We start from the raw sequence: 22179 nt of genomic DNA, 5'->3' as shown, positions 1-22179 counted from the left end.
CTAGTACCTTTTTCTCTTCAATGTAATACTAACTATTATTTAACGTCATTAAAGACTGAAAAAGGACATTAACAGAATTGTCATTTTGTCATACATAATTCACACTGAATGTTTATTTAATTGCATAATTTTTTATCAGAATGTGGTTTAAGGAAAGATTTGACATGTTTTGCAGCATATAAAATTCGCACCACCTTATAGAATTTGTAGAAGAAGAACTACAAGTTTTATGTTTTAAATATAATTAAATATAATATCATGTTATTTTAACAATTTTTTATCGCGATTAATTCTTAATCAGTTTTAATTTAACATTTGTTGCAATGAACAATAAATAAAATATATATTTATATTTTATATTATATAAAGTACATTTATAACGTCAGTTCGCAAATTAATAATCAGTTTGTCCCAAAACACTATACATGATCCTCTTGAAGCTGTTACTCTGGTGGATTTTTTCACCGTCGTCATCAAGGATATTTACCTAGAAAAAAATTATAATTTCCATTGTAGTTGAATAAAATGATATCGTTAACAAATTTTATAAACGCTTGGCATTCATAGTAATACAATAATAACTGCGCGGTCACTTTACATTTTGAATTTGAATCATTTGAATGAATTATAATTTTTGAATTGGTTTTAAATATTTAAGGAGAACATTTTTTCTGTTATCATAAAATATCTTATTAAGTATTTATAAACAAACGTATACGTGCAAATATGCAAGTGACATATACGAATCGACATAAAATTTATGTAAATAATCGTTTGTGATTATAATGTGTTTATAAAAGGGAAAAGAATTTCTATATTCATTCAATTCATATAATTACAAAGACTGCCGTGAGTCTACGAAAATTAAAATGTTACAGTTAAACGGTGACACCGAATGATCTAGCCGCACTCAGCCAGTAAATATTCCCGTCGCTAGAGTTACCAGGAAGTTCTTTACACCGGCCACCTAACTGCCCTACTTGAAAAAAAGAACTAATTCCGTGTTAACATCGTACAGCCCCGAACAAGACTCAAGTCCTAAAGACTCTCCTAAATTGTTTCAACTTTCAACTTAAGTATGTATGTAATCTGCTGTGATGTATGGCTTCAACATGTAGACTTTAACGTCGACCGATTTTACAACCTCACTATATCGTTTCTACCGACTTTACATACATGTGCACGTACGTATATTCTATACATGTATGTCCACATAACGCGGTCAAATGACATTGATATAAAATCCGAATATGTATTTAAAGTTTTACTTACGTATGGTCCGGCTGGACTTTTTGGTCGAGCGTGGTATATCTGAAAATATTTATTGATCAGACAAGAGTAACGTTTAGATGATAAGTAGAATTTAACTATTCTATATGCATACCCTATTTTGGTTAACCTTTTGCGGAGAGAAAACACCGGTGCGCGCCGGTTGTCTTACTTCCTGCACTACGTCACCGAGAGCCTCCTCTTGCAGAGCCTTGTAAGCCTCGCTCTTACTCGGGTCGTACTTCACCGGTTTCTTCGAGCTGTACCATTGTATCGCATGTGTACACACGGACTATTTTTAATTCATTTGCCTCGATTTTGTCAGATCGGTTAGCAGCAGCCAGGGTTATATCGCCAATTGTTTGTTCGAGAGCGACTTTCGGACCGCTTCCATGCCCTTTTCATTAATCGAGTCACAAATATGTCTCAACTAAATCTTTGATGCTTTTCTCGAGAATTACATGTGGCGTCGATTCTTACATTTAAGATACTATATTTCACTAATAAGATACAAATAGCTGCTTTTAGTGATACTGATTTGTAATTTTCGAGAATTGCTTCTTGATTGTATGAGTATCAAAATTAGTAAGGCTACTAATTTGCATGAACATTTACTCTGATTAATTATTGATTACTTTCAATGGTACAGCATGCAGAAAAATATATAGTATGGTTATTTTAAGAACTTCCTTTGAAACTTGTTTTTTTTCTAGCTTTTCTGTCGATTTTATCGATTTACTTGAAGTCACAACAACAAATTGCAATATGTATGTATCTATGTAGTTATATGCATCACGACCCTATAATTACGATTTATAGATATTAAACTGTAAAGCAAAAGAGTTTGAATCAATAAATACTTTATCGAACGATTATCAAGAGCTTAATCACGGATCAGTGGTCACGCTCATTTGCCTTATTAAAAAAAGAAAGAAAGAAGGACGATAAACGATTTTAAGAGAAAGAAACGATTATGAGACAAGGAATGTGACCAATGATTCTCGTGAAAACAATAGAATTTGAAACTATGGATATACTACGACGTGCGAGAAGCATCGAAAAACGTCTCGAACTGGATATTAATTTGGTCTATTGAATTGCGGCCACACATTCTTCGAGGCGGCGGCTATGGCCTGCTCTTTCAAGATTCTCGCTTGCTCCTGTATTTCCTGTTTCTGTTTCACGAAGGAAAAGTCTATGAAAATGCTGGAAAACAAACAAACTGCACGTGAGTGTTATCCATTGTGAAAAGGAAACAACAGTGTAAAGACTGACAGCTGCGTTTTCTGTTCTACGTCCATACTCCCGTTCTGATCACGTGCCCGACAGTCTATCACCAATGAATCGATAAATCCTCGATTTGCAACTTCCGATTAATGTCCCTCGCACGTAAACTATGGGTCATTTTTTCGATGCATTATTATTCAAGTTATAATTTAAAAATATCCGTTAGTTAATGGCGCCAAGATCATAACTGCTCAGAGTTAATAGTTTGATAAGTATCAGCATCCAGCAAAAATTCAATAGTATTAATGCTAGTAACTTTATTACGCTACTGCAAGCTGTACGGCGTATTAATCTTTGTGTTATGTATATCTATTTATTACTTACGGTATAGCGGTTGTTTGGCTCTTTATAGTGTCGGCAATATTTTGTTCGGAATAGAGTCCAATTGGTGAGTTAAATTGCTTGTGGACAACCTAAGAATAAAATAGCACGAGATAAAAAATAACTGCAATAACTGCAAATTTATTACAATGATATTGTTCGTTTAAATCTTTTCTTAAGTCATAAATTTACCACTAAACAAATTGAAAATACGTATTAGTTGGAATTTCATAATTTATCATAATAATGCGTGTATCAGTTACTTAATAACGTTTTAACATGTATTCAATTAGTTATTCGAAGCTTAATAATAATTTCAGTTACATTATAAGATAGACTTAAAGTTTGGTTAGAAAAAAAGTACCTTGTAGTGATGATATATAAATTTAAATTTAAAAAATCGCTTGATAGGAACGATATACAATTTTAAACAAAAATGTAGATTACATGCCACATAATGATTGTTTCTACTAAAAGCAAAAGCATATTGTATTGCACGGAAGCAAAAGCGATTTGAGTATAAAGTAATCCAAACCTTTGGAACTTCATTCGGTCCCAAGACACGTTGAAGTACCGTTTCTGCCACCTAATCGGATGTTGTACAAAATATATATACAAATTAATATAAAAGTTTGTCCTTTGTTTCAAGCAAATCGGAATATAGGACAGTTTTTCACAAATGAAGCATTTTTCAACGCAGGATCGAATAAAGCGTACCTTTTGTTTCATAGCAACTTCAGGATGAGCTTGTTCGTAATGATGCGGTGCCGCTCTGATCATCGGATTGGGATGATGGCGCAAGTAGCATTCTCCAAGCGGAGCATCCTTTTTTATCTTTGCACCTGGCAAGACCAGAGGAGTTGTGCGATATGGCTAAAAATCAACGTTATCAATAGTATTCAGATCATGTAATATACTCCTTTATGTTTACAGATTATAAGTGTAACTATTTCAACTGTACCTTAAAATAATGATACAAATAATGATACGAATGGTAAAAATAAGGCACGAGTAAAGCTGTAATTAATCGATAAAAATAATTAACCAATTATGTGTAACGAAAAAAGTGTTTAATAAGCTAAGTAGGCGTGAGATATTCTGCCAGAACGGTGTCAATTACCAACCAACGAAAGCTAAAATAAGCTATTATTAAGAGGCCATGATGACCGATGACACCTCGTTAATCTTCGACACTGTTGCAATAACAACGTATGTCTTTTATCTTCAAACGTGATTAAAAATATATTTATCGATCGTTTCCTCGATATCGATGTGTTATTTTTCCGTAGGTTCTCTATTTACGTTTAATTAATTACGATGACGATTCGTTAAAAGACCAAATATCATTACAACGAAGATAATATTTTTGGCAAACTATAGCAACCGGAAATGAAGACGCACTGTGAAATATAATGCTCGACCACCATTAGTTTCAAACGAAAGGTATAAAAAGTATTTAAAATTTTTGCTACTTGGCTCGTGTCTGTACAATGAGAAAATTGCATAAAGCCGTGGTGTTACGAACAAAGCGTTTGCCAAGTATTTCCTGCGATTACGTTATCTATCGTTCTACACGGAGTTTTACGCGGAATTACGAAATTATTAAAAATACAATTGTTACATTTCCACGAATATCAAAGGAAAAACACGAGAAGAGTCGAGAAGATCGAAGAACAGAAACCGTGGGCTATAAAGATGTAAGAAGATTATGCTTGCTTGATGTTGTTTGATCGGCTGTCGTCATTGCTAAAAAATGACGAAAATGAGAATGTCAAGTGGAACGATGTAGAAAGAGAGTGAACAGCAGGATAAAGTTACGCGTCGTATTTATAAGACGCGCTTGCAAGAATAGAAGATCGAATTTGAATACAGTCACTATCGACTTTGTTTCGTACGGACGACGATTCAACGACCGATGCAACCGATCGATGCAATCGTGGCTTTCGCGAGATCATTAATTATATCAAATAACGATTATTTCATTATAAATGGGTCAGAAACATTACCTTAGAGGGTGAGTAACGGTCTCTCTCTCTCTCTCTCTCTCTCTCTCTCTCTCTCTCTCTCGAAATAGATGAAGGACCCTAGCCGGCAAAAATAACGTGTACCCCGTCTGCTGCGAAATTTTTCTCCGCCACGATCAATGCTTGTCAAATCTTGATTAATTTTTATTATTGATCTTTTTAATTAAAAAGTTGAAAGCAATAGATTAAAATACTTCCATCGAGTATCTATTTATGTCATATACTTATATCGTTATTAACTATCCGTCGAAAATATGTCATTTCGGAGAAGGAAGTTGTTTTTACGTCGTTTTATAGAATGTCCCCGAACTAAATTCGGACACACCGAAACAGTTGTTTCGAAAATTGTTTATCGTTTGGCTCGGTAGCGATGCACTGAAACTTGAACTCCAACAATGAAAAAACTTTCTAGATTTTGCTGGCAAGGTACACAGAAAAGACAACAAGTGTTTCGATATTTTGTAAATTGAATCACAGTATCCGATAGACTAAAGGTCAACATAATCGACAACGATTCTTTTCCTATGTATTTCTTTCGTGTTCATTCCCTTAGTCTGTGATAACGTTTTTGAACGTTGCCAAAATAATTTTTTAACGAGGCAAGTTCTTTGGAAAGTCAAGAGGACAAGCTGTAAGAGTGTCGTTGTATGACCCTCTTGTGTTTGAGTAACCCAGATCTCATTTACGAAAATAGATTAAGATTCCAATGAATAGTCGGTAACATGCTTACATTCGTTTTATTGCATCGCGTTATTAGTCAGTCATACCCCTGTAGTCTTTTTTCGATCGAATCGTTTTTCCTTTCGTTGCATTCGTTCTTACAGCCTGTACCGTTTCATGATAAGCCGTATGCAAGTTTGTTTCCTTGTCTTTTTCAGTGTCATTAGGGTAGAATCAAGACCTAGCCCTACTTTTACGGAGGGTGTCAAGGTTGGCACTCGACGACGTAATTCAAAATTTAGATCATCTTGTGTTACGTGTTCGTTTCTAACGAGTAATAGTCGATTTCGATCGCTAATCCATATCTTTAAATTCTTTATGGAAAAAATGATTGCTGTTAAAATATCCGTTCTAAATCAGTGTGGACGGATACGAGAAAAAAATAATATGAGACGGATGAGAGGGAAAACGTTGCGTTAAGAACAACACGATCTTCTTTCTCGATACTGTGTTGTTTTATTTTCAACAACGATAAGATATTTTATCTTATTAACCGATGCAAAATGTCAACGAGACGATAAAAATTATTTTTTCGAATTAAGATTATTCCTGTCCGGCAAGGATCGATAATTCAACAAAAGATGAAAAGAAATTACACCGCCGTAGTAACGAAGATCGGATAGATCGGCATAGAGGCGAAACGAACGAGGACATTGCGATATCGTATTTAATCGTCAAGTTCCGATTAATTAAATACTTTAATGATATTATAACGATGGTGAATTATCGATATTCGACGAAACATGGAATAGGTTTCCTTTACTTTTAATGACTGATAACTGTTTCGTACCCAAAACACGGCAGCCTCCTCCTCTTTCGGCTGGTGTTCGATGTTGTGACGATAAATGGTCGTGTAAGCCGGCATCGTTTCCTTAATCGAACCGATGTTCGTATTCCTGCAACTGCGGTAGCACTCTTAATCGAGAATCGCTTTCTTCTTTCCCTCTTTCCTTCCGCTTTCACCGAGAAGTTACTTCACTTTTTTCCTCTGGATCTCTCCCTTACGAATATTCGCTAACGCACTGCCTCGTTGCGCGGGCGGCACTAACTCTGGTCTTTTCCACGCGACTCCTCTCGCGCTCTTTCTTCTCCTCTCCACGTATTACCGACGTATCTCGATCGTTCCTACGTTTTATCCTCTTGATCGCCGATACAATTTTCTTGTCAATCTCTATCAGCTACCACAGTCCTTTCTGTTGCTGGTAGCATTTCCTCTCCGATATAAAAAATGCTTACCGAAACGATCCTTTCGACGGAATAATTGCAACTCGTTAAACGATCAATTTCTATTTCGATTGCCATTTGTATGTATTTTTGATCGATTGTGTCACATCTGGATTCGAACCAAATCCCGAGAAAACTAGAAAATAGGTATTCTTAATCGTTTCAAATGTGAATTATTCTTCGAATCGATCGTTCTCGGATTCGTTTCTTCTTCTTTTCTACTTTTTATTTGTACGTTCTGCTTGTTACATACGTCCATTAACCAGGCGATGTTTTCTTCGATATAACGATTGGTATATCTTCCGACCTTGGACGAATATCCGAAACATCGTGGAAAATGTTTTCCTTGGCTCGACGTGCCTTTTCATCGCCAGTTTAGTTACTTATCATAAGCAAATACAAATGTTTTGTACCGAGTTTCGCTATTGTATTTCTCTTAAAGTAGTCTTTAGGACTACTTTAGAGGAAATCTAATACTCGATGAATCGTTTATTGCATGAAACAGCGAAGAGAGTATAACGGTTAGCATGTGCCATTCTCTTGGAATTTCTCTAAGTTGACATTTTGTTGTTGCAATCGACAGAACAATAAGAATATGTATTTTCAAGCGGAGACTAGGATCGAAATAGTGTTCCGAAATCGTTCTGGATCGCGTAGTATTGGATCGGAGAGGTGGTTTCGATGCAAAAGCGATATTTATAGCGTGGCAACTGCCTCTACGTGGACTTTCCGGCATCGTGGCGGGCCAACAAAAATATATTCACGCTTCGGACGTCTCGCGAATAAAGGCGTCTTCGTATCACGAAACTACGTACATATATAGCTATTGATTTCTCAAATCTTCCGAGACCGTGATTCTATCTGACGAAGTCAGCGGTAATCGTGTCCTCGTCGAAATTGTAAACTTAACGAAGAGTGTAAGAGAATAATCCGGTACTTAGAGCTAAGAAGACAGAGCGATACGCGGGGAATGGTAGCCGTATAAATGGATGGATTAACAACCGGACTAAAAGCTCGACTAAAAGCCAAAGACGAATGAGTAAATACTCTTACCGTTTCGACCAAGTGGTTCAAATTGACCTATGTTTAACGATCATGTATGGATAGCTTACCCTAAATTCGGTATTAAACGACTGTAAGGTCATTTTTCTACTTGAACTGAAATCGAATACATCGTACAGCTTGTTGACATCTTGAGACAGAATGCGGAAATAGCGAATTATATTCGACGGATATTCTGTCATTCCACAACTACTCGGTGATCCAACTATGAGTTATTGAGTTTCAAAGCGTTCGAATGACATATTTCGAAACGGTATGTAACTTGCCAAATGCAATATACCGTGTACTTTGAAATACAATAATTTATATTCTAGTCGTACGATATACATATAAATTCATTACGAAGAACGATATTATGCGGAGCATGCAGAAGACGATGTCACTTTTTAACAATTATCAAAGTTTAATCCAGTTGCTCTATTTATTTCTTATTTCTTTATTTCTCTCGAGTCTTTGACGGCATGGAAACCATAGAAAAAAATATCTAATTTCATAGATCAACGATCACTGTTCTACTTGGCGAACGATTTTGACGTTACGGCAGGTGGGTTTGTTATTTGCTTGTCAATCTTTTTATAGAGTCTTTTAAACGATCGATTTTCGAATTTTATTTATCTTTGAATCTCGAGCAATTTATCGGACATTGAAGATCTACAGCGACGACGAAACGTCGTCGAAAAAAGTTACAGGGTGTTGGAAAAGAATTATAAATATATCCAACAATCGTGAAGACGTATCATTCGCTTCGTCTTCGTAGCATTGTATTTACGGACCAATGAACTATGAACTGGAAGTATGAACTAACCAGGCGACGTTTACATTGTCAAATTTAGGAAGCGCTATAGAAAACAATTTTCTTTTTCCTTTCAAGAATCGATGTTGCAATGAAATGCTCCGAGTGAATGGCAATCCGTTCTTACTATTGTCTCCGACTTGCCATACTGTGTTACGTGGATTCTATTGTTCGTTTAAAATACACTTGCTAAAATTAATTGTCGATAAAATAGAAGCGAGCAAATACTTACATTCGCTTGATCGTTGTTCAAATTCTCGGTCAGAACGTTGAACATAATATATATCGAATGAGTTTATTACAACAGGACGAATAGCGATGTAGATTGCTTGCTCCTGCGTGTGAATTCGTGTTTCAAAGTGTATCTGCTCAAAGTACCTGAGACAAATTGGCTCTCTCTTCGCGAACCTCGTCGAGATGTTCGTGCGGTAAGTTAAGGTGTTCCGGTGAAGATGCAGGCGGCCTGTATTCGTCGATTAAAGGCGGCGGTACGGGGCTCTTCGGTAATTCCGACGGTATTTTCCGTTGTTTAGCTCTATAGCGGAATGGGAAAGTATCTTACTAACGAATCAATATGAAAAAAATTCCTCTCACGAGAGCTTCGATGATTCTTTCGACGATCACTTTCAAACATCTGAATTTACTACACGCAAAATAGATTTTGTTTTGGTATCGTGTAGCGCAACGATAATGCTTCAACGTTAGAAATTTCAAGAAAACTTGCTTTATCGATCCCTGAAGTTATCAGTGGCCTTCCTTGGCCCTTCTTAATATAACACATCGATCAAAGGATCTAAAGACGCGCATTTTTCTCCTTCGCTTTAATTTTGAAAGATCTTCTATGAAACGAAGGATTCGAAAAATTCTATTCTAATTGCAACGAAGAAAGTGATCGTCGAGCTAACGATGATGTTTCTTGATGCGATGAGCTGTCAATCAGGCGCTGCGATTAAAGTATGTATAAAAAAAGGTAGGGAGAAGTTTAATACGAAGCGTTAATAGTCGTGTTACGTAGCAGTAGTAGCGTGCCGATAGTAATGCGATAAATCGAACGCATAATAATAAAGGTGGAATTGCTTTCTGACAGACTAGTGACCGCAGCCCTGTCGCCAGTGTTCAACTGGATAATCGGAGATGACGTGGTAATGTTGATACGAGATGCATTCGACGGCTCAGACCTTTCGACCACGAGCCTTATTGATTCAGAGTTTTGAAGAAGATTCTGCGCGTCTACATGCCTCACATCTCGCGTGTCGTAATCGTCGATTTTCTTGATCACATCACCCCTCTGGAGCGTCTCGTTCTCCGACTGCAAATACAAATTCTATCGTAAGATAACCACGCATCGCTGATTTTCAAAGGCTTGCTATTTGTTAACTAACGTAACTAACATCGAGGCATCGTATTTTAATAATTGAAATAACGTTAGTTTGACTCTCTCTCTCTCTCTCTCCGACTGTAACAATTAAAATAACAGGCATGACATCGGACATTGTAAAGCTGTATTAGTTACATTATCAACAAAATGTTGCTATCGAGCGAATACCAGAGACATAAATACTGCGAATATCAGTCTTTTTATATTTTAACTTATCGCGCGAAAGATGTAAAGACTTGTCGTTTAATTAGAATACGTAAAGTAATATGCAACGATGATTAAACGATAGAAGCATTTGGATAGCGTTCAGATGTGTTTACTATTTCTCTGTGCTGCATTTAATAATCGTGTTGGATAAAATGCAGTTGAGGCGATGAAAAAGACGCACAAGATTAGGTCACAAGTGTCAGCTAGACATGATTATGATTTAACGTATACAGTATAATCTACAGGCATCTTGTACTTGTTTAAAAGCGTGACGATATTAGGCGGTAGTTAATTGCTTTGCGAATAACATAAAAATCCGTTTGTAATAAATATTCGTGTATTTTAAATTGGATAGATATCGCTGTATGTAAGCAGCAACAGCAGCAGCTTATGTACATTAGAAAATGATCTCCATTCCTTGCTGTTCTCTGTTATAGATAGATAAATAGATTTGCCGCAGATCCAATAATAACCATAAGCTGTATTCGTCTAATAGTAACAGTAGACATGAAAGAAGAACTCACGCGGGTGACGACGATCGGTGTACCCAAATCAGCGCCTCCAGCGATACGTATTCCCCAAGGTTTGCCGGTGCTGGATCTCTTAAGCTTCACGATCACCGTTTGTTTCCTCGTCATGCTCTACTCTGTCTATCAGAACAACGCAATCGCGTGTTTATAACGAACGCAAATCGCAGAGACCGATCGCTAAGTTGAGAATTAAGAGCAAGACGATAGTGAAAGAGCACGGAAAAAGGTCAAAGAAACGAAAAGCTTTTCCAATGAAATGAGAAAATTGATAAACTGCGATATCGTTGAGATATCTACGACGACTCGAGGCAATATCGAACCCGTGCTTACGCTCCTTACTGGCTAACGAGGACTACTGACTGCACCGCCACTATATTTTGACAGGCTTTACTTTTGTGAGCTTAGTTACCCAACTACCGGCTCGCCGCTTCTGCTATTCTGGCCCCATTTCGAATTGGCATACCGTGTGTATTGTTCTGGTCCGACCTGCACTCATTTCTCTGGCATTTGCGGCCTCCCTACCTTTGCTATGCCTACCGATAGGATCAATGACAGTGCATGAAATTCAATATCACAATATTATAAATTCTTAGTAATTTTAACCCGCAAACGTTATTCTTTCAAAATGATCTTCTCTTTATAAAGTATGCTTTAAACGATGAATGAAAGTAAATATATACTTGTAAAAATACTTGCAAAAACTATGCTTGTGTAAAAATACTTCAATTATATGATTAATTATATGACACGTCTATAAGGTATCAGAAAAATGTTGCCGGATATTGAATGAATGTACAGAATTAAACACTGCACGTAAATCATTTATTAAACACAATCATAAATTACAGTGGGTGCTTTTCTTCAAAGTTACAAAGGAAAAATATGCCTGTGGATTGCACAATATAATCTTTAAAAAAAAAAACGATGCAGGATGAAACATAGTCCATCAGATTACATCATCGTAAATTACAGAGGAGAGAAAATGAAGAAAAATGTAGGATTTGATCAGGCTACTACATATGTACTCACATAGGTTTCGTAAAAGTTGCCTACGGAAAATTTAAGAGACATCTTCGCCTCAAGCTCTCGAAACTCTCAACCGCACTTTCTTCTCTTTTCCACTAATCGTAAGCGATGTCTACGAATACTTGAAAGGGTCTCTTCCTTATGTTGTTTCGATCTAATTGACTGCACCGTGATTAATGAGACTACATCAAGAAAGGAAGAGAAATAGTAAAAGAGAGTACATCAAATAAACCGAGAGGAAGAGATTGTACGTAAGTTTGACTTAAATTAGCAACCTATAGCGCGAAAGGTTAGTCAATCACACTTTTAAGAGTGTACCGTTCTAGTGACTCATTTATCTCGATTTACACGATACTAAGAAAGTATATACATAACCGCCGCATCCATCGGAATGATATCGCATCTAAATTAGTAATATTAATTGCCTGTTATTTGTTAATACCCCGGTAATATTGCTAACTGTTAAAAGCGAATGCCGATAAGAATGGAGGTAATTGTATAAAGGAAGAAACCTTAAAAATGTTAAATAACTCCACTGTTGACGTAGATAGATTGATGATACACAGATAGATGTTAATGTTACAAAGTGATATAAAAATTTAATATAGAATATACATTATTTTATACAAATTATTTGGTACAATTCTTTCGAGAGATTCAAAGGAACGTCGTATTTTTGTCTATGAATATTCTTCGCTAATCGCTCTACTAATTACCATTCGACGAATTTCACTAGTACCAGCGCCAATTTCATATAATTTGGCGTCTCTTAAAAATCTTCCAGTCGGATAATCATTTATGTAGCCATTTCCACCTAGAAGAATTCTATGCATTTCAGGAAACATCTTAAATTAATAAATTTTTATCGGAAATTAACATTATGAATAATTTACCAAGTATCTGAATTGCATTCAATGCAGCATTAGTAGCACACTCGGCTATGTAAAGTATCACCGCGGCACAATCTTTTCGGTTTATATGTCCTGCATCGCAAGATCTAGCTACAGAATACAAATAACTTCTGCAAACGCTTAAACTTGTATACATATTTGCTATTTTTTCCTGAAATATTAATATCAATTTGAACTTTTAGAAATTTCGAGTATAGAACTTGTGAACAAGAAGAAAAACTAATTTTATACTTGGATCATTTGAAATTCTGCTATTCGTTTTCCAAATTGTGTCCTCGTATGTGCGTAATCAAATGCCACATCGCAACTAGCCTGAATAAGTCTAAAATTTAACATATCAAAATATAATAACTTTGTAAAATTTAATACATTATCTTAATCTAAAATAAAAGATCTTACCCTAAAGGCCCCGCTGATAACGTTAGCCGTTCCAAATCTAGACCGCTGAATAGTACGTAAACGCCTTTGTTTACTTCTCCGAGTATATTTGTAACTGTAATTATTCATTTATGAACAGAATATATCAAAATCATATAAGTTATTATTATATATAATTATTATATTATTTTATTATATATAAATTACCAGGAACTTTACAATCTTCGAATACAAGTTCAGCAGTGTTGGAACCTCGCATACCTAATTTATCTAATTTTTGAGCAGTACTAAAACCTTCAAAACCTCGTTCTATGATAAATGCCGTAACACCGTGTTGCGGTTTAGCCGCATTTGGATCCGTTTTCGCATAAACGACAAAAGTATCAGCATCGGGACCATTTGTGATCCAAAATTTATGACCGTTTAAAATGTAGTAGTCACCCTGTTTTTTAGCTTGCAATTTCATAGAAATTACGTCAGATCCAGATGTCGATTCTGACATCGCAAGTGCTCCGATATGCTCTCCGCTACATAACTATAAAAGGTATATACGTAACAAGATTACACATTAGATATAAATTCGAACATTACCTTTGGTAAATATTTGTACTTCTGCTCTTCCGTCCCATTTCTGTGAATTTGATTAATGCACAGGTTTGAATGAACGCCATAACTAAGACCTATAGCACCTGATGCCCTGCTCAATTCCTCTATAACGATAATATTATCTAAATACGTACCACCTGTACCACCGTATTCGGGTTTTGCCGTTATTCCTAATAAACCTAATTTGCCAAGTTTCTTCCAAAATTCCTGGGAATAATTTCCAAATAATTAATATAGCTGAAACAATATTTCGTGCTTCCTTTAATGTTCTCTCACTTACACGGAGGTCGTCGAAATTATTTTTTTTATCGATCTCAGCCGCCTTTGGAGCAAGCTCTTTTTGTGCAAAACTAAATATTAATTGTCGAAGCTACAAGAAAAATACAAGCATGTTTTACTTTATTAATATTAGTATCTGTGTTAATTGAATTCACTAAACGATGTAAATGGAGAAAATCAGACTTCGGTTATGAGATTAACGTAAATTATTAAAAAATGATTTGTTCCAAACATCATTTTAACAATGTTAGTATGTACGTATAATCACTCCATTCGAATTCTATTCTAATTTTACTAACCTCTTTCTGTTCTTTGTTTAGTCCAAAGATATTGTCATCTATTGTATAATATTTTGAAGAATATCTCACATTAAATTTATTATTTGACTTTAAGAACTTCCATAAGAGGGGTCTCATAAATTTATTAGTATAAAATTTCATGTTTCTAAAAATCTACTATGGATTTCAGAATTGTGTATATATAAAACTAAAAGGCAGCTTCAGCGGTACATATACGTATGTATTTCTTATCTACTATTTTCTTATCTACTATTTTACATTTAATCAGTAGTACTACTAAATATGTATTAGTTAATGTATTGAAACACATATCTGACATTTTTTTCCCAAAATTATATATACTTGTATGTATTTACATAAATATAATTGTTATCATATTTCCGTTTTAATATTTTATGAAATATTAACATAAATTTGTTAACGATGTATCTAAAAATTAACATAAATTTTACATGCAAAGTAATATGTATATACTTAGAATCCAACATGGTTCGCACATAGCGCATGTTAAGGTGCATTAAATTCGAGTGTCCTTTAGACATAGTTTATATCTAACGTCAACATCATATCAAAATATTACAGTTCACAAATCAGTTTTTTTCGTATTTTATTTTACTACATACAATTAATAATTTTCATAGATTTCTATTACGTTACAATATCGCAACAATCAAATGAAGATGATTCGATGAAGTATAGGTTAGGAAAGTGTAGCAGCGAAATTATTTCTTCATCAAGGTGTTTTAATTCTTACGCTATAATTTATACTTTTCATAAACAGAAAGATGGGAGAAATGAAAATTAATATTAAGTCGGAAACAAAATATAATAAAGTAGTAAAACAAATTCAGGTATGGACAACATGTAAAACATATTAAGGAGGTTATGTGGAGGACTGGAAGGACTGTGGTTTATTTAATTTAAAATTTATTATAAGCAATTAATTATAAAATTACTTTTTTATAGGATAAGTGGAAACTTGTGCCTGCCTTTCTCAAGGGAAAAGGTTTAGTTAAGCAACATATTGATTCTTTTAACTACTTCATAAATGTGGAGATAAAAAAAATTATAAAAGCAAATGAGAAAGTACTTAGCGATGCGGATCCTTTATTTTATGTGAAGTAAGCGATATTACTTTGCATATTAACTATGCGATATTATATTGCACCATTTAATACATTATTTTCTTTTGTAGATATTTGAACGTTCATGTAGGTCTACCAGATGTCGAGGAAGGTTTTAATGTAACACGTTCTACTACTCCACATGAATGTCGTTTAAGGGATTTAAATTATTCGGCTCCAATTACAGTTGATATTGAATATATAAGAGGTCACCAACCAATAATCAAAAATAATTTACTGATTGGCAGGTATAAACTAATAAATATCTAGTAACTATTAATAATTAAACAATATGAACTGAATTAATTGTTACTTTCCTAGAATGCCTATTATGTTAAGAAGTTCAAATTGTGTATTAACTGGTAAATCGCATTTTGAATTGTCAAAGATGAATGAATGTCCACATGATCCTGGTGGTTATTTTATAGTGAATGGTCAAGAAAAAGTAATTTTGATACAAGAACAAATGCTTAGAAATAGAATTATTTTAGAGGAAGATAATAAGGGATGTATTGTAGCATCTTGTAATAGTTCCACTCATGAAAGAAAAACCAAGACTAACATAGTAGGAAGAGGTGGAAGATATTACATGAGGCATAACATTTTTCAAGATGTACGTACATTGTAGTTATGTAGTAAAACTTGTGTGAATAACGTTTAATCAAATATAAATATATTGTTATATATAGGATATACCTGTGACAATAATATTCAAAGCAATGGGGATTGTGAGTGATCAAGAAATTATGCAACTCATTGGTACAGAAGAAGAATTTATGAAAAAGTTTGCACCTACTTTAGAAGAATGTCACGTTTTAAATGTATTTGCTCAAAATCAAGCGTTAAGGTATTTCATTAAAAAGTATAAGAAGTATAAATATATCTTATGAACATTGATTACAAGCATTGTTTCAGGTTTCTTAGCAATAAAAGAAAGCAAAAAAGGTATTCACTCATAAAAACTAGTGTTACGAATGAAATGAAGGATATATTGGCAACCAATATTTTGTCGCATGTTCCTGTTAGTAATCTAGTAATTATAATCATAATATAATATCTAAAATGGTATTACTACGATATTTGGTGTTACAGGTTATAGATTTTAATTTTAAAATGAAGGCAACCTACATTGCTTTAATGATTCGTAAAGTTATGAAAGCACAATCTGATGGAAAACTTATAGATGATAGAGATTATTACGGAAATAAACGATTAGAACTGGCTGGTTCTTTGTTATCTTTGATGTTTGAAGATTTATTTAAAAGATTTAATTGGGAGGTATGATATATGATAATATTAAATAAGGATCATAATTCAAATTATGATACTTAATATTGTATTGTATTGTATTATATTTATTATGATATTTAATGTTTGCAGTTAAAACAAATAGCTGATAAAAACATACCAAAGATTAAGGCTGCACAATTTGATATAGTAAAGCACATGAGACAGGACCAGATTACCAATGGATTGGCTTTTGCTATATCATCTGTGAGTAAATAACTAAATTCAATATGTAAATGAAAGTATGTTAATATCAGATTACACACAAAAAATATATTAACCAGGGTAATTGGACGATTAAACGATTTAAAATGGAACGGCATGGAGTTACGCAAGTGTTGTCTAGACTTTCTTATATTTCTGCACTTGGTATGATGACACGTGTTAATTCTCAATTTGAAAAAACCAGGAAAGTATCTGGTCCTCGATCTTTGCAACCATCTCAATGGGGAATGCTCTGTCCTAGTGATACTCCTGAAGGGGAAGTGAGTGTTACTTCCATATATATACTTCAATCAAGATTATTAATTGTGATATATAAAATTATTTATACAATACTTTTTATAGGGTTGTGGTTTAGTTAAAAATCTAGCTCTTATGACACATATCACAACAGAAATTGATGAGGAACCAATTGTTAGATTGGCTTTTAACTTAGGAGTTGAAAACGTTAATATACTTGGTGGAGAAGAAATCAATAATAAAAAAGTTTACATGGTATTTTTAAATGGCAATATCCTGGGTATAGTGAAGAATTATCAGAGACTAGTAAATGTTTTTAGATTATTACGAAGGAAAGGTCTAATTAATGGTTTCGTTTCTATACATACACAGCACCAGCATAGGTAATATTTATCTAAAATTTATATAATAATATATGACATTACAATTTTATATAATTGTTACAATGTTCATAGGTGTATCCAAATCAGTTCTGATGGAGGACGATTATGTAGACCATACATTATTGTACAGAATGGCAATCCACTAATACAAGAAAAACATATAAAACTACTTGAACAAGGAATACGAAGTTTCGAAGATTTTTTACAAGAAGGTTAGTAAAAAGATATAAGAAACAAAATTCTGTCCTATTTTTAATAATATTATGACATTATTATTAGGTTTAATTGAATATTTGGATGTGAACGAAGAAAATGATAGTTCTATTGCATTCAATGAATCACACATTAATGAGAAAACAACACATTTAGAAATTGAGCCATTTACATTACTTGGTGTTTGCGCTGGTCTAGTACCATATCCACATCACAATCAAAGTCCAAGAAATACTTATCAATGTGCTATGGGAAAACAAGCAATGGGAACTATTGGTTATAATCAACGTAATCGCATCGATACATTGATGTATAATTTAGTTTATCCTCAAAAACCTATGGTTAAGTCCCGAACAATAGAACTAATAAACTTTGATAAACTACCTGCTGGTCAAAATGCAACAGTAGCTGTTATGTCTTATAGTGGCTATGATATTGAAGATGCTCTTATTTTAAACAAGGCTTCAATTGATAGAGGATTTGGCAGATGTTTAATATATCGGAATGCAAAATGTACATTAAAAAGGTACGCAAATCAGACATACGATCGAATAATGGGTCCATTGATTGATTCCACTACAAAGAAACCTGTTTGGAAACATGACATAATCGATAGTGATGGAATTGCTGCACCTGGAGAGATGGTGGAAAATAGAAAGGTATAGTTTTAAACATTGATAGTAACAAGCAAGCTGAATTGCATATATTTACATAATTAGCAAGTTCATATATTTTTTCTTTTTGTAGGTAATGGTAAATAAATCATCACCGGCCGCAAATATAGGTCCAGTGAATGCTGGTAATGTTCAAACGCAAACAGAATACAAAGATGTCCCAGTTGTTTTTAAAGGACCTGTTCCTGCTTATGTTGAGAAGGTTATGATTTCCAGTAATGCAGAAGATGCATTTTTAATTAAATTATTATTGCGACAAACTCGACGACCTGAGATAGGTGACAAATTTAGTAGTCGACATGGACAGAAGGGTGTAACCGGTATGTATTTACACATACTTTATCATTTAATTTTGCAAGTACATTAATATTACTATCGACCTTTATACACAGGATTAATTGTGGAACAGGAGGATATGCCATTTAATGATTATGGTATATGTCCTGATATGATAATGAATCCACATGGTTTTCCTTCGCGTATGACAGTTGGGAAATTGATAGAATTGCTTGCTGGTAAAGCTGGTGTTATAAAAGGAGAATTTCATTATGGCACAGGTACAACAATAATAAATTATTGTATTGATAATTTTTTAAAACACTAATTTATAACAATTCTCGTTTTTATTTAGCATTTGGAGGTTCAAAAGTTAAAGATGTTTGTAACGAATTGGTAAAGCATGGTTATAATTACTTGGGAAAAGATATTTTCTACTCTGGTATTACAGGAGAACCATTACAAGCGTATATTTATTCTGGACCAGTAAGTCGATAATATCTTAATTTTTTATTTCAATTTAATATTGATCATGTACATTATTATAAGGATATAACTTAAAACATAGGTGTATTATCAAAAATTGAAACATATGGTACAAGATAAAATGCATGCTCGAGCGCGAGGACCAAGAGCTGTGTTAACGCGTCAACCAACGGAAGGTCGGGCCAAAGAAGGCGGTTTAAGATTAGGTGAAATGGAACGGGATTGCTTAATCGGATATGGTGCAAGTATGATGTTAATAGAGAGACTCATGATATCCAGTGATGCATTTGATGTTGATGTATGTAACAAATGTGGTTTGATGGCATATAGTGGTTGGTGTCACAGTTGTCGTTCTAGTTCATGCGTTTCTACGATTTCTATGCCCTATGCTTGCAAGTTACTTTTCCAAGAACTTCAATCTATGAACATTGTACCTCGTTTAACATTAAAAAATTATTGTGAGTAGTTTGAATCAAACTTACTGATGTTCATATGTAAATACAGGGTAACCCAGTTAAATGCGATCGCCTAAATATCTGCCTAAATAATTCAATATTACATCATGTTGCATTATGTTCTTATTAATTAAATATTACATATTTGCTACAATAATTCTATCTAAAAGTTCTGATGACTTTGAAATCCTGTAAAAAGGTGATCATGAAAAAAAGTCACTTTCACTGTTGTGGAAATGTGATCCTTGAAATAGCTTAAGATATTTAGGTGATCCCATTTAACTGGGCCATTCTATGATTCGCAGTATCTGTGTGTGTAGTTTAATTTCGTTGAAATATTGATGAAAGTATTTTTTATTCGTTAAGTTATTTATAAAAATGTATAAAGTAATTTTTTTTACTGGAAGACATTGAAATATAGATTTCTTTGAATCAATTAAATCATGACGTTTGTAGTGTACTATATATGTAACATATATATATATACACACATATATATATCTATATATATATATATATAACAAATGTAATCAACAAGTTATTTTATAATTTTAACTACTGGAAAGCTTATTACATATATGTATAATATATTAGCAAATTGGTTTTGACCATTTAATTTGTTGATACAATTGTTTCAGCAAACAAACAAATTTCTGGAGTTTCAATATAATTCTTGCTTTGTATTAATTTTAATTCAATTTTTCTTGCAAGTTGGGATTCTTTATCTTGACATGCTAGTAAAAATTTTGAAAAAAGTTATTACCAATTTTTTTATATCTTTATATAAGGAAACGATGAAGAACAAATACCTTCAGAATATTCATAAGTTTTTAGTAGGACACTGTATAAAGAATTTACAGTTTTTTCAATGGCAGTTTTCATATCATTTTGCAAATATGTGTGAGCTAAAAATAGAGCAGCAAAAAGATCTCCAGAACCTGTGAAACTAGCTGGTATTTTTGGAATATTGATTTTTATTAATTTATTCTCTGAAATTAAAATAAATTTTATATTGATTTGATATTTTCAACAATTTTATTTAGTCGAAGTGTCAATTTTAATTACTTCATTACCTTTATTTGTACTAATTATTGCTGTTAGTTTATCATTAATTTCTGTTGATGAGACAGCTACTGTTTGGGGGCCAATTTTATGTAATACAGTTACAGCATCTTGTAATTCAGACATTGTATTGATTTTTATGTTACTTAATAATCTATAATAATTAAAATGATATTATACATTTAATTTATATTAGATTTATCAATGTCTATAACTTACTCCAATTCAAATTGATTTGGTACTATAATATCAGCCAATGGTATTATTTCTTCTCTATAAATTTCTTTCAATGCTTCAGGAACATACATTTTTCCATTATCTCCCATAACAGGATCACATACTTTTATTAAGAAGTGTATGATTAATAAAATAATATTTTTAACAAATATTACTTATTTATGTAAATTATTTACCATATATAAGATTTGGATTCTTATGTTTTAATATACGAACTACTTCTGCTATTTTTTTTAAAAATGAAGCAGAACCAACATATCCAGTAAGTAAATGAGTATAATTATCTAAATTATTTTGTACTAAACCATTTATTAACTCCTCTGTAAAATAACTATAGGTAACTTACAAATTTAAGGAATATTTAAACTATTTTTTATTGATTACATTCTTTAAACAAATTTTATCTTACCTAAATCTTTGTCATTTAGTACTTGGCCTTTGAAGACCTTGTAGCCAGTATGATTGGAAAGCTGAACAGAATTAATTGCATCCACTTCAAAGCCCAGCAGCTAAATAGAACAGATTATGATTTCATATTTTTTATTCTGTGTCCAAACGATTGCAACTTTATTGTTAAAAATATTATTCATGTAATTATTAAATAAACATGCAATGGAGCATGAAAATCATTCTTAAAGTACGAAGGAATGAATTTACCGATAAAATACTTATGATAAGACGGTGATAAAAATATGGTTTCTATAATAAAGAACATATTGTTTACCTGTAAAGGAAATACTGCACTTTTATTACCAACATAACCAGATACTACATGACTTTGTATCGAAAGAATTCGTGGTGTTTTTTTAAAACACATGCTTGATCAGCTGATATATAATTACAATTCACAAAACGTAATAAAACTACCTATTCAATACTTTTTCTTTGGTATAATTTGTTTGCACCTCACTCCCATCTAATCCAGAGAGATATAAAGATACGCGAAAGTATACGCGAGTCATATATTACCGTGCTAGTGGATGCGATATGAGAATAGAAAGAGAACGCTAGATAGAGGCGTCTTCTATTCCTGTCTAATCAGGCACGACACTAACGTCGCTCGTTGGTGAGTGTACTATACTTATAGATTTACTATACGAATGTGCATGTGTTATTAGACAAGGACGCAAGAAGTCTCTATGCAGTGCTCTTCTTCTATTCCTATATCGCTTTTTCACTTCTTTCTCTACCTCTATCTTTATATCT

General features: G+C 33.3%; 4 protein-coding genes and 1 long non-coding RNA gene across 15 annotated transcripts; 2 read left to right on the top strand and 3 right to left on the bottom strand.

Moving 5' to 3' along the window:
• Positions 1-95: 95 nt before the first annotated feature.
• On the bottom strand, positions 96-11985 carry LOC132908611 (PDZ and LIM domain protein 3). Of its 11 annotated transcripts, none has more exons than XM_060962747.1 (9): positions 11845-11985; positions 9786-10009; positions 9079-9235; positions 3595-3750; positions 3413-3463; positions 2881-2969; positions 1385-1529; positions 1273-1311; positions 96-487 (listed from the first exon to the last, which is right to left on the bottom strand). In XM_060962747.1, exons 1-9 carry the CDS (start codon positions 11884-11886, stop codon positions 395-397), a joined length of 996 nt encoding a protein of 331 aa, XP_060818730.1. In that variant the 5' UTR covers positions 11887-11985; the 3' UTR covers positions 96-394. The 11 variants fall into 11 exon arrangements, 10 of the variants coding, with proteins under 10 accessions (XP_060818730.1, XP_060818738.1, XP_060818728.1 ...); XM_060962755.1 differs by having other exon boundaries at positions 9939-10009; XM_060962745.1 differs by lacking the exon at positions 11845-11985 and adding an exon at positions 10810-10935.
• Positions 4786-11014, top strand: LOC132908616 (uncharacterized). The gene is made up of 2 exons (XR_009658385.1): positions 4786-4891; positions 10723-11014. It is a non-coding gene; the product is annotated as an uncharacterized LOC132908616 (long non-coding RNA).
• Positions 11986-12414: 429 nt separating the features above from the next.
• LOC132908610 (isovaleryl-CoA dehydrogenase, mitochondrial) lies at positions 12415-14548 on the bottom strand. Its single transcript, XM_060962744.1, has 8 exons — positions 14315-14548; positions 14017-14106; positions 13722-13943; positions 13338-13665; positions 13152-13245; positions 12984-13074; positions 12735-12903; positions 12415-12655 (listed from the first exon to the last, which is right to left on the bottom strand). The coding sequence occupies exons 1-8, from the start codon at positions 14453-14455 to the stop codon at positions 12522-12524; spliced, it is 1269 nt and encodes a 422-aa protein (XP_060818727.1). The 5' UTR covers positions 14456-14548; the 3' UTR covers positions 12415-12521.
• Positions 14549-14828: 280 nt separating this feature from the next.
• On the top strand, positions 14829-20178 carry LOC132908604 (DNA-directed RNA polymerase III subunit RPC2). Its single transcript, XM_060962725.1, has 16 exons — positions 14829-15165; positions 15281-15435; positions 15510-15686; positions 15760-16051; positions 16128-16285; positions 16354-16459; positions 16531-16716; positions 16819-16932; positions 17010-17210; positions 17293-17570; positions 17643-17782; positions 17850-18442; positions 18531-18777; positions 18850-19014; positions 19089-19219; positions 19302-20178. Exons 1-16 carry the CDS (start codon positions 15100-15102, stop codon positions 19683-19685), a joined length of 3393 nt encoding a protein of 1130 aa, XP_060818708.1. The 5' UTR covers positions 14829-15099; the 3' UTR covers positions 19686-20178.
• A 107-nt stretch (positions 20179-20285) lies between these two features.
• On the bottom strand, positions 20286-22038 carry LOC132908612 (pyridoxal kinase). Its single transcript, XM_060962756.1, has 7 exons — positions 21698-22038; positions 21383-21482; positions 21150-21293; positions 20956-21076; positions 20748-20890; positions 20484-20663; positions 20286-20408 (listed from the first exon to the last, which is right to left on the bottom strand). The coding sequence occupies exons 1-7, from the start codon at positions 21788-21790 to the stop codon at positions 20287-20289; spliced, it is 903 nt and encodes a 300-aa protein (XP_060818739.1). The 5' UTR covers positions 21791-22038; the 3' UTR covers position 20286.
• Positions 22039-22179: the final 141 nt, after the last annotated feature.

The sequence above is a fragment of the Bombus pascuorum genome, chromosome 7 (genome assembly GCF_905332965.1).
Source record: "Bombus pascuorum chromosome 7, iyBomPasc1.1, whole genome shotgun sequence".
NCBI classification, from domain to species: domain Eukaryota; kingdom Metazoa; phylum Arthropoda; class Insecta; order Hymenoptera; family Apidae; genus Bombus; species Bombus pascuorum.
This window is presented reverse-complemented; position numbering and strand designations above follow the sequence as displayed.

Bases quoted from the DNA above. Each gene is read 5' to 3' on its own strand.
- LOC132908612 (XM_060962756.1), bottom strand. From the start codon at position 21,790: ATGTGTTTTAAAAAAACACCACGAATTCTTTCGATACAAAGTCATGTA. The intron at 20,891-20,955 runs GTAAGTTATAGA...TAATTATTATAG, and splicing joins CCAAATCAATTTGAATTGGA to ATTATTAAGTAACATAAAAA. The intron at 20,664-20,747 runs GTAATGAAGTAA...TTTTAATTTCAG, and splicing joins AATAATTAGTACAAATAAAG to AGAATAAATTAATAAAAATC.
- LOC132908610 (XM_060962744.1), bottom strand. From the start codon at position 14,455: ATGAAATTTTATACTAATAAATTTATGAGACCCCTCTTATGGAAGTTC. The intron at 14,107-14,314 runs GTTAGTAAAATT...TTTTTCTTGTAG, and splicing joins TAAACAAAGAACAGAAAGAG to CTTCGACAATTAATATTTAG. The intron at 13,944-14,016 runs GTAAGTGAGAGA...AATTATTCCCAG, and splicing joins ATAATTTCGACGACCTCCGT to GAATTTTGGAAGAAACTTGG.
- LOC132908611 (XM_060962745.1), bottom strand. From the start codon at position 10,923: ATGACGAGGAAACAAACGGTGATCGTGAAGCTTAAGAGATCCAGCACC. The intron at 9,236-9,785 runs GTCAGAAAGCAA...ATTCCGCTATAG, and splicing joins AGGGCTGCGGTCACTAGTCT to AGCTAAACAACGGAAAATAC. The intron at 2,970-3,412 runs GTTTGGATTACT...TTTTATTCTTAG, and splicing joins GACCGAATGAAGTTCCAAAG to GTTGTCCACAAGCAATTTAA.
- LOC132908604 (XM_060962725.1), top strand. From the start codon at position 15,100: ATGGGAGAAATGAAAATTAATATTAAGTCGGAAACAAAATATAATAAA. The intron at 16,933-17,009 runs GTGAGTAAATAA...TATATTAACCAG, and splicing joins TGGCTTTTGCTATATCATCT to GGTAATTGGACGATTAAACG. The intron at 17,783-17,849 runs GTTAGTAAAAAG...CATTATTATTAG, and splicing joins CGAAGATTTTTTACAAGAAG to GTTTAATTGAATATTTGGAT.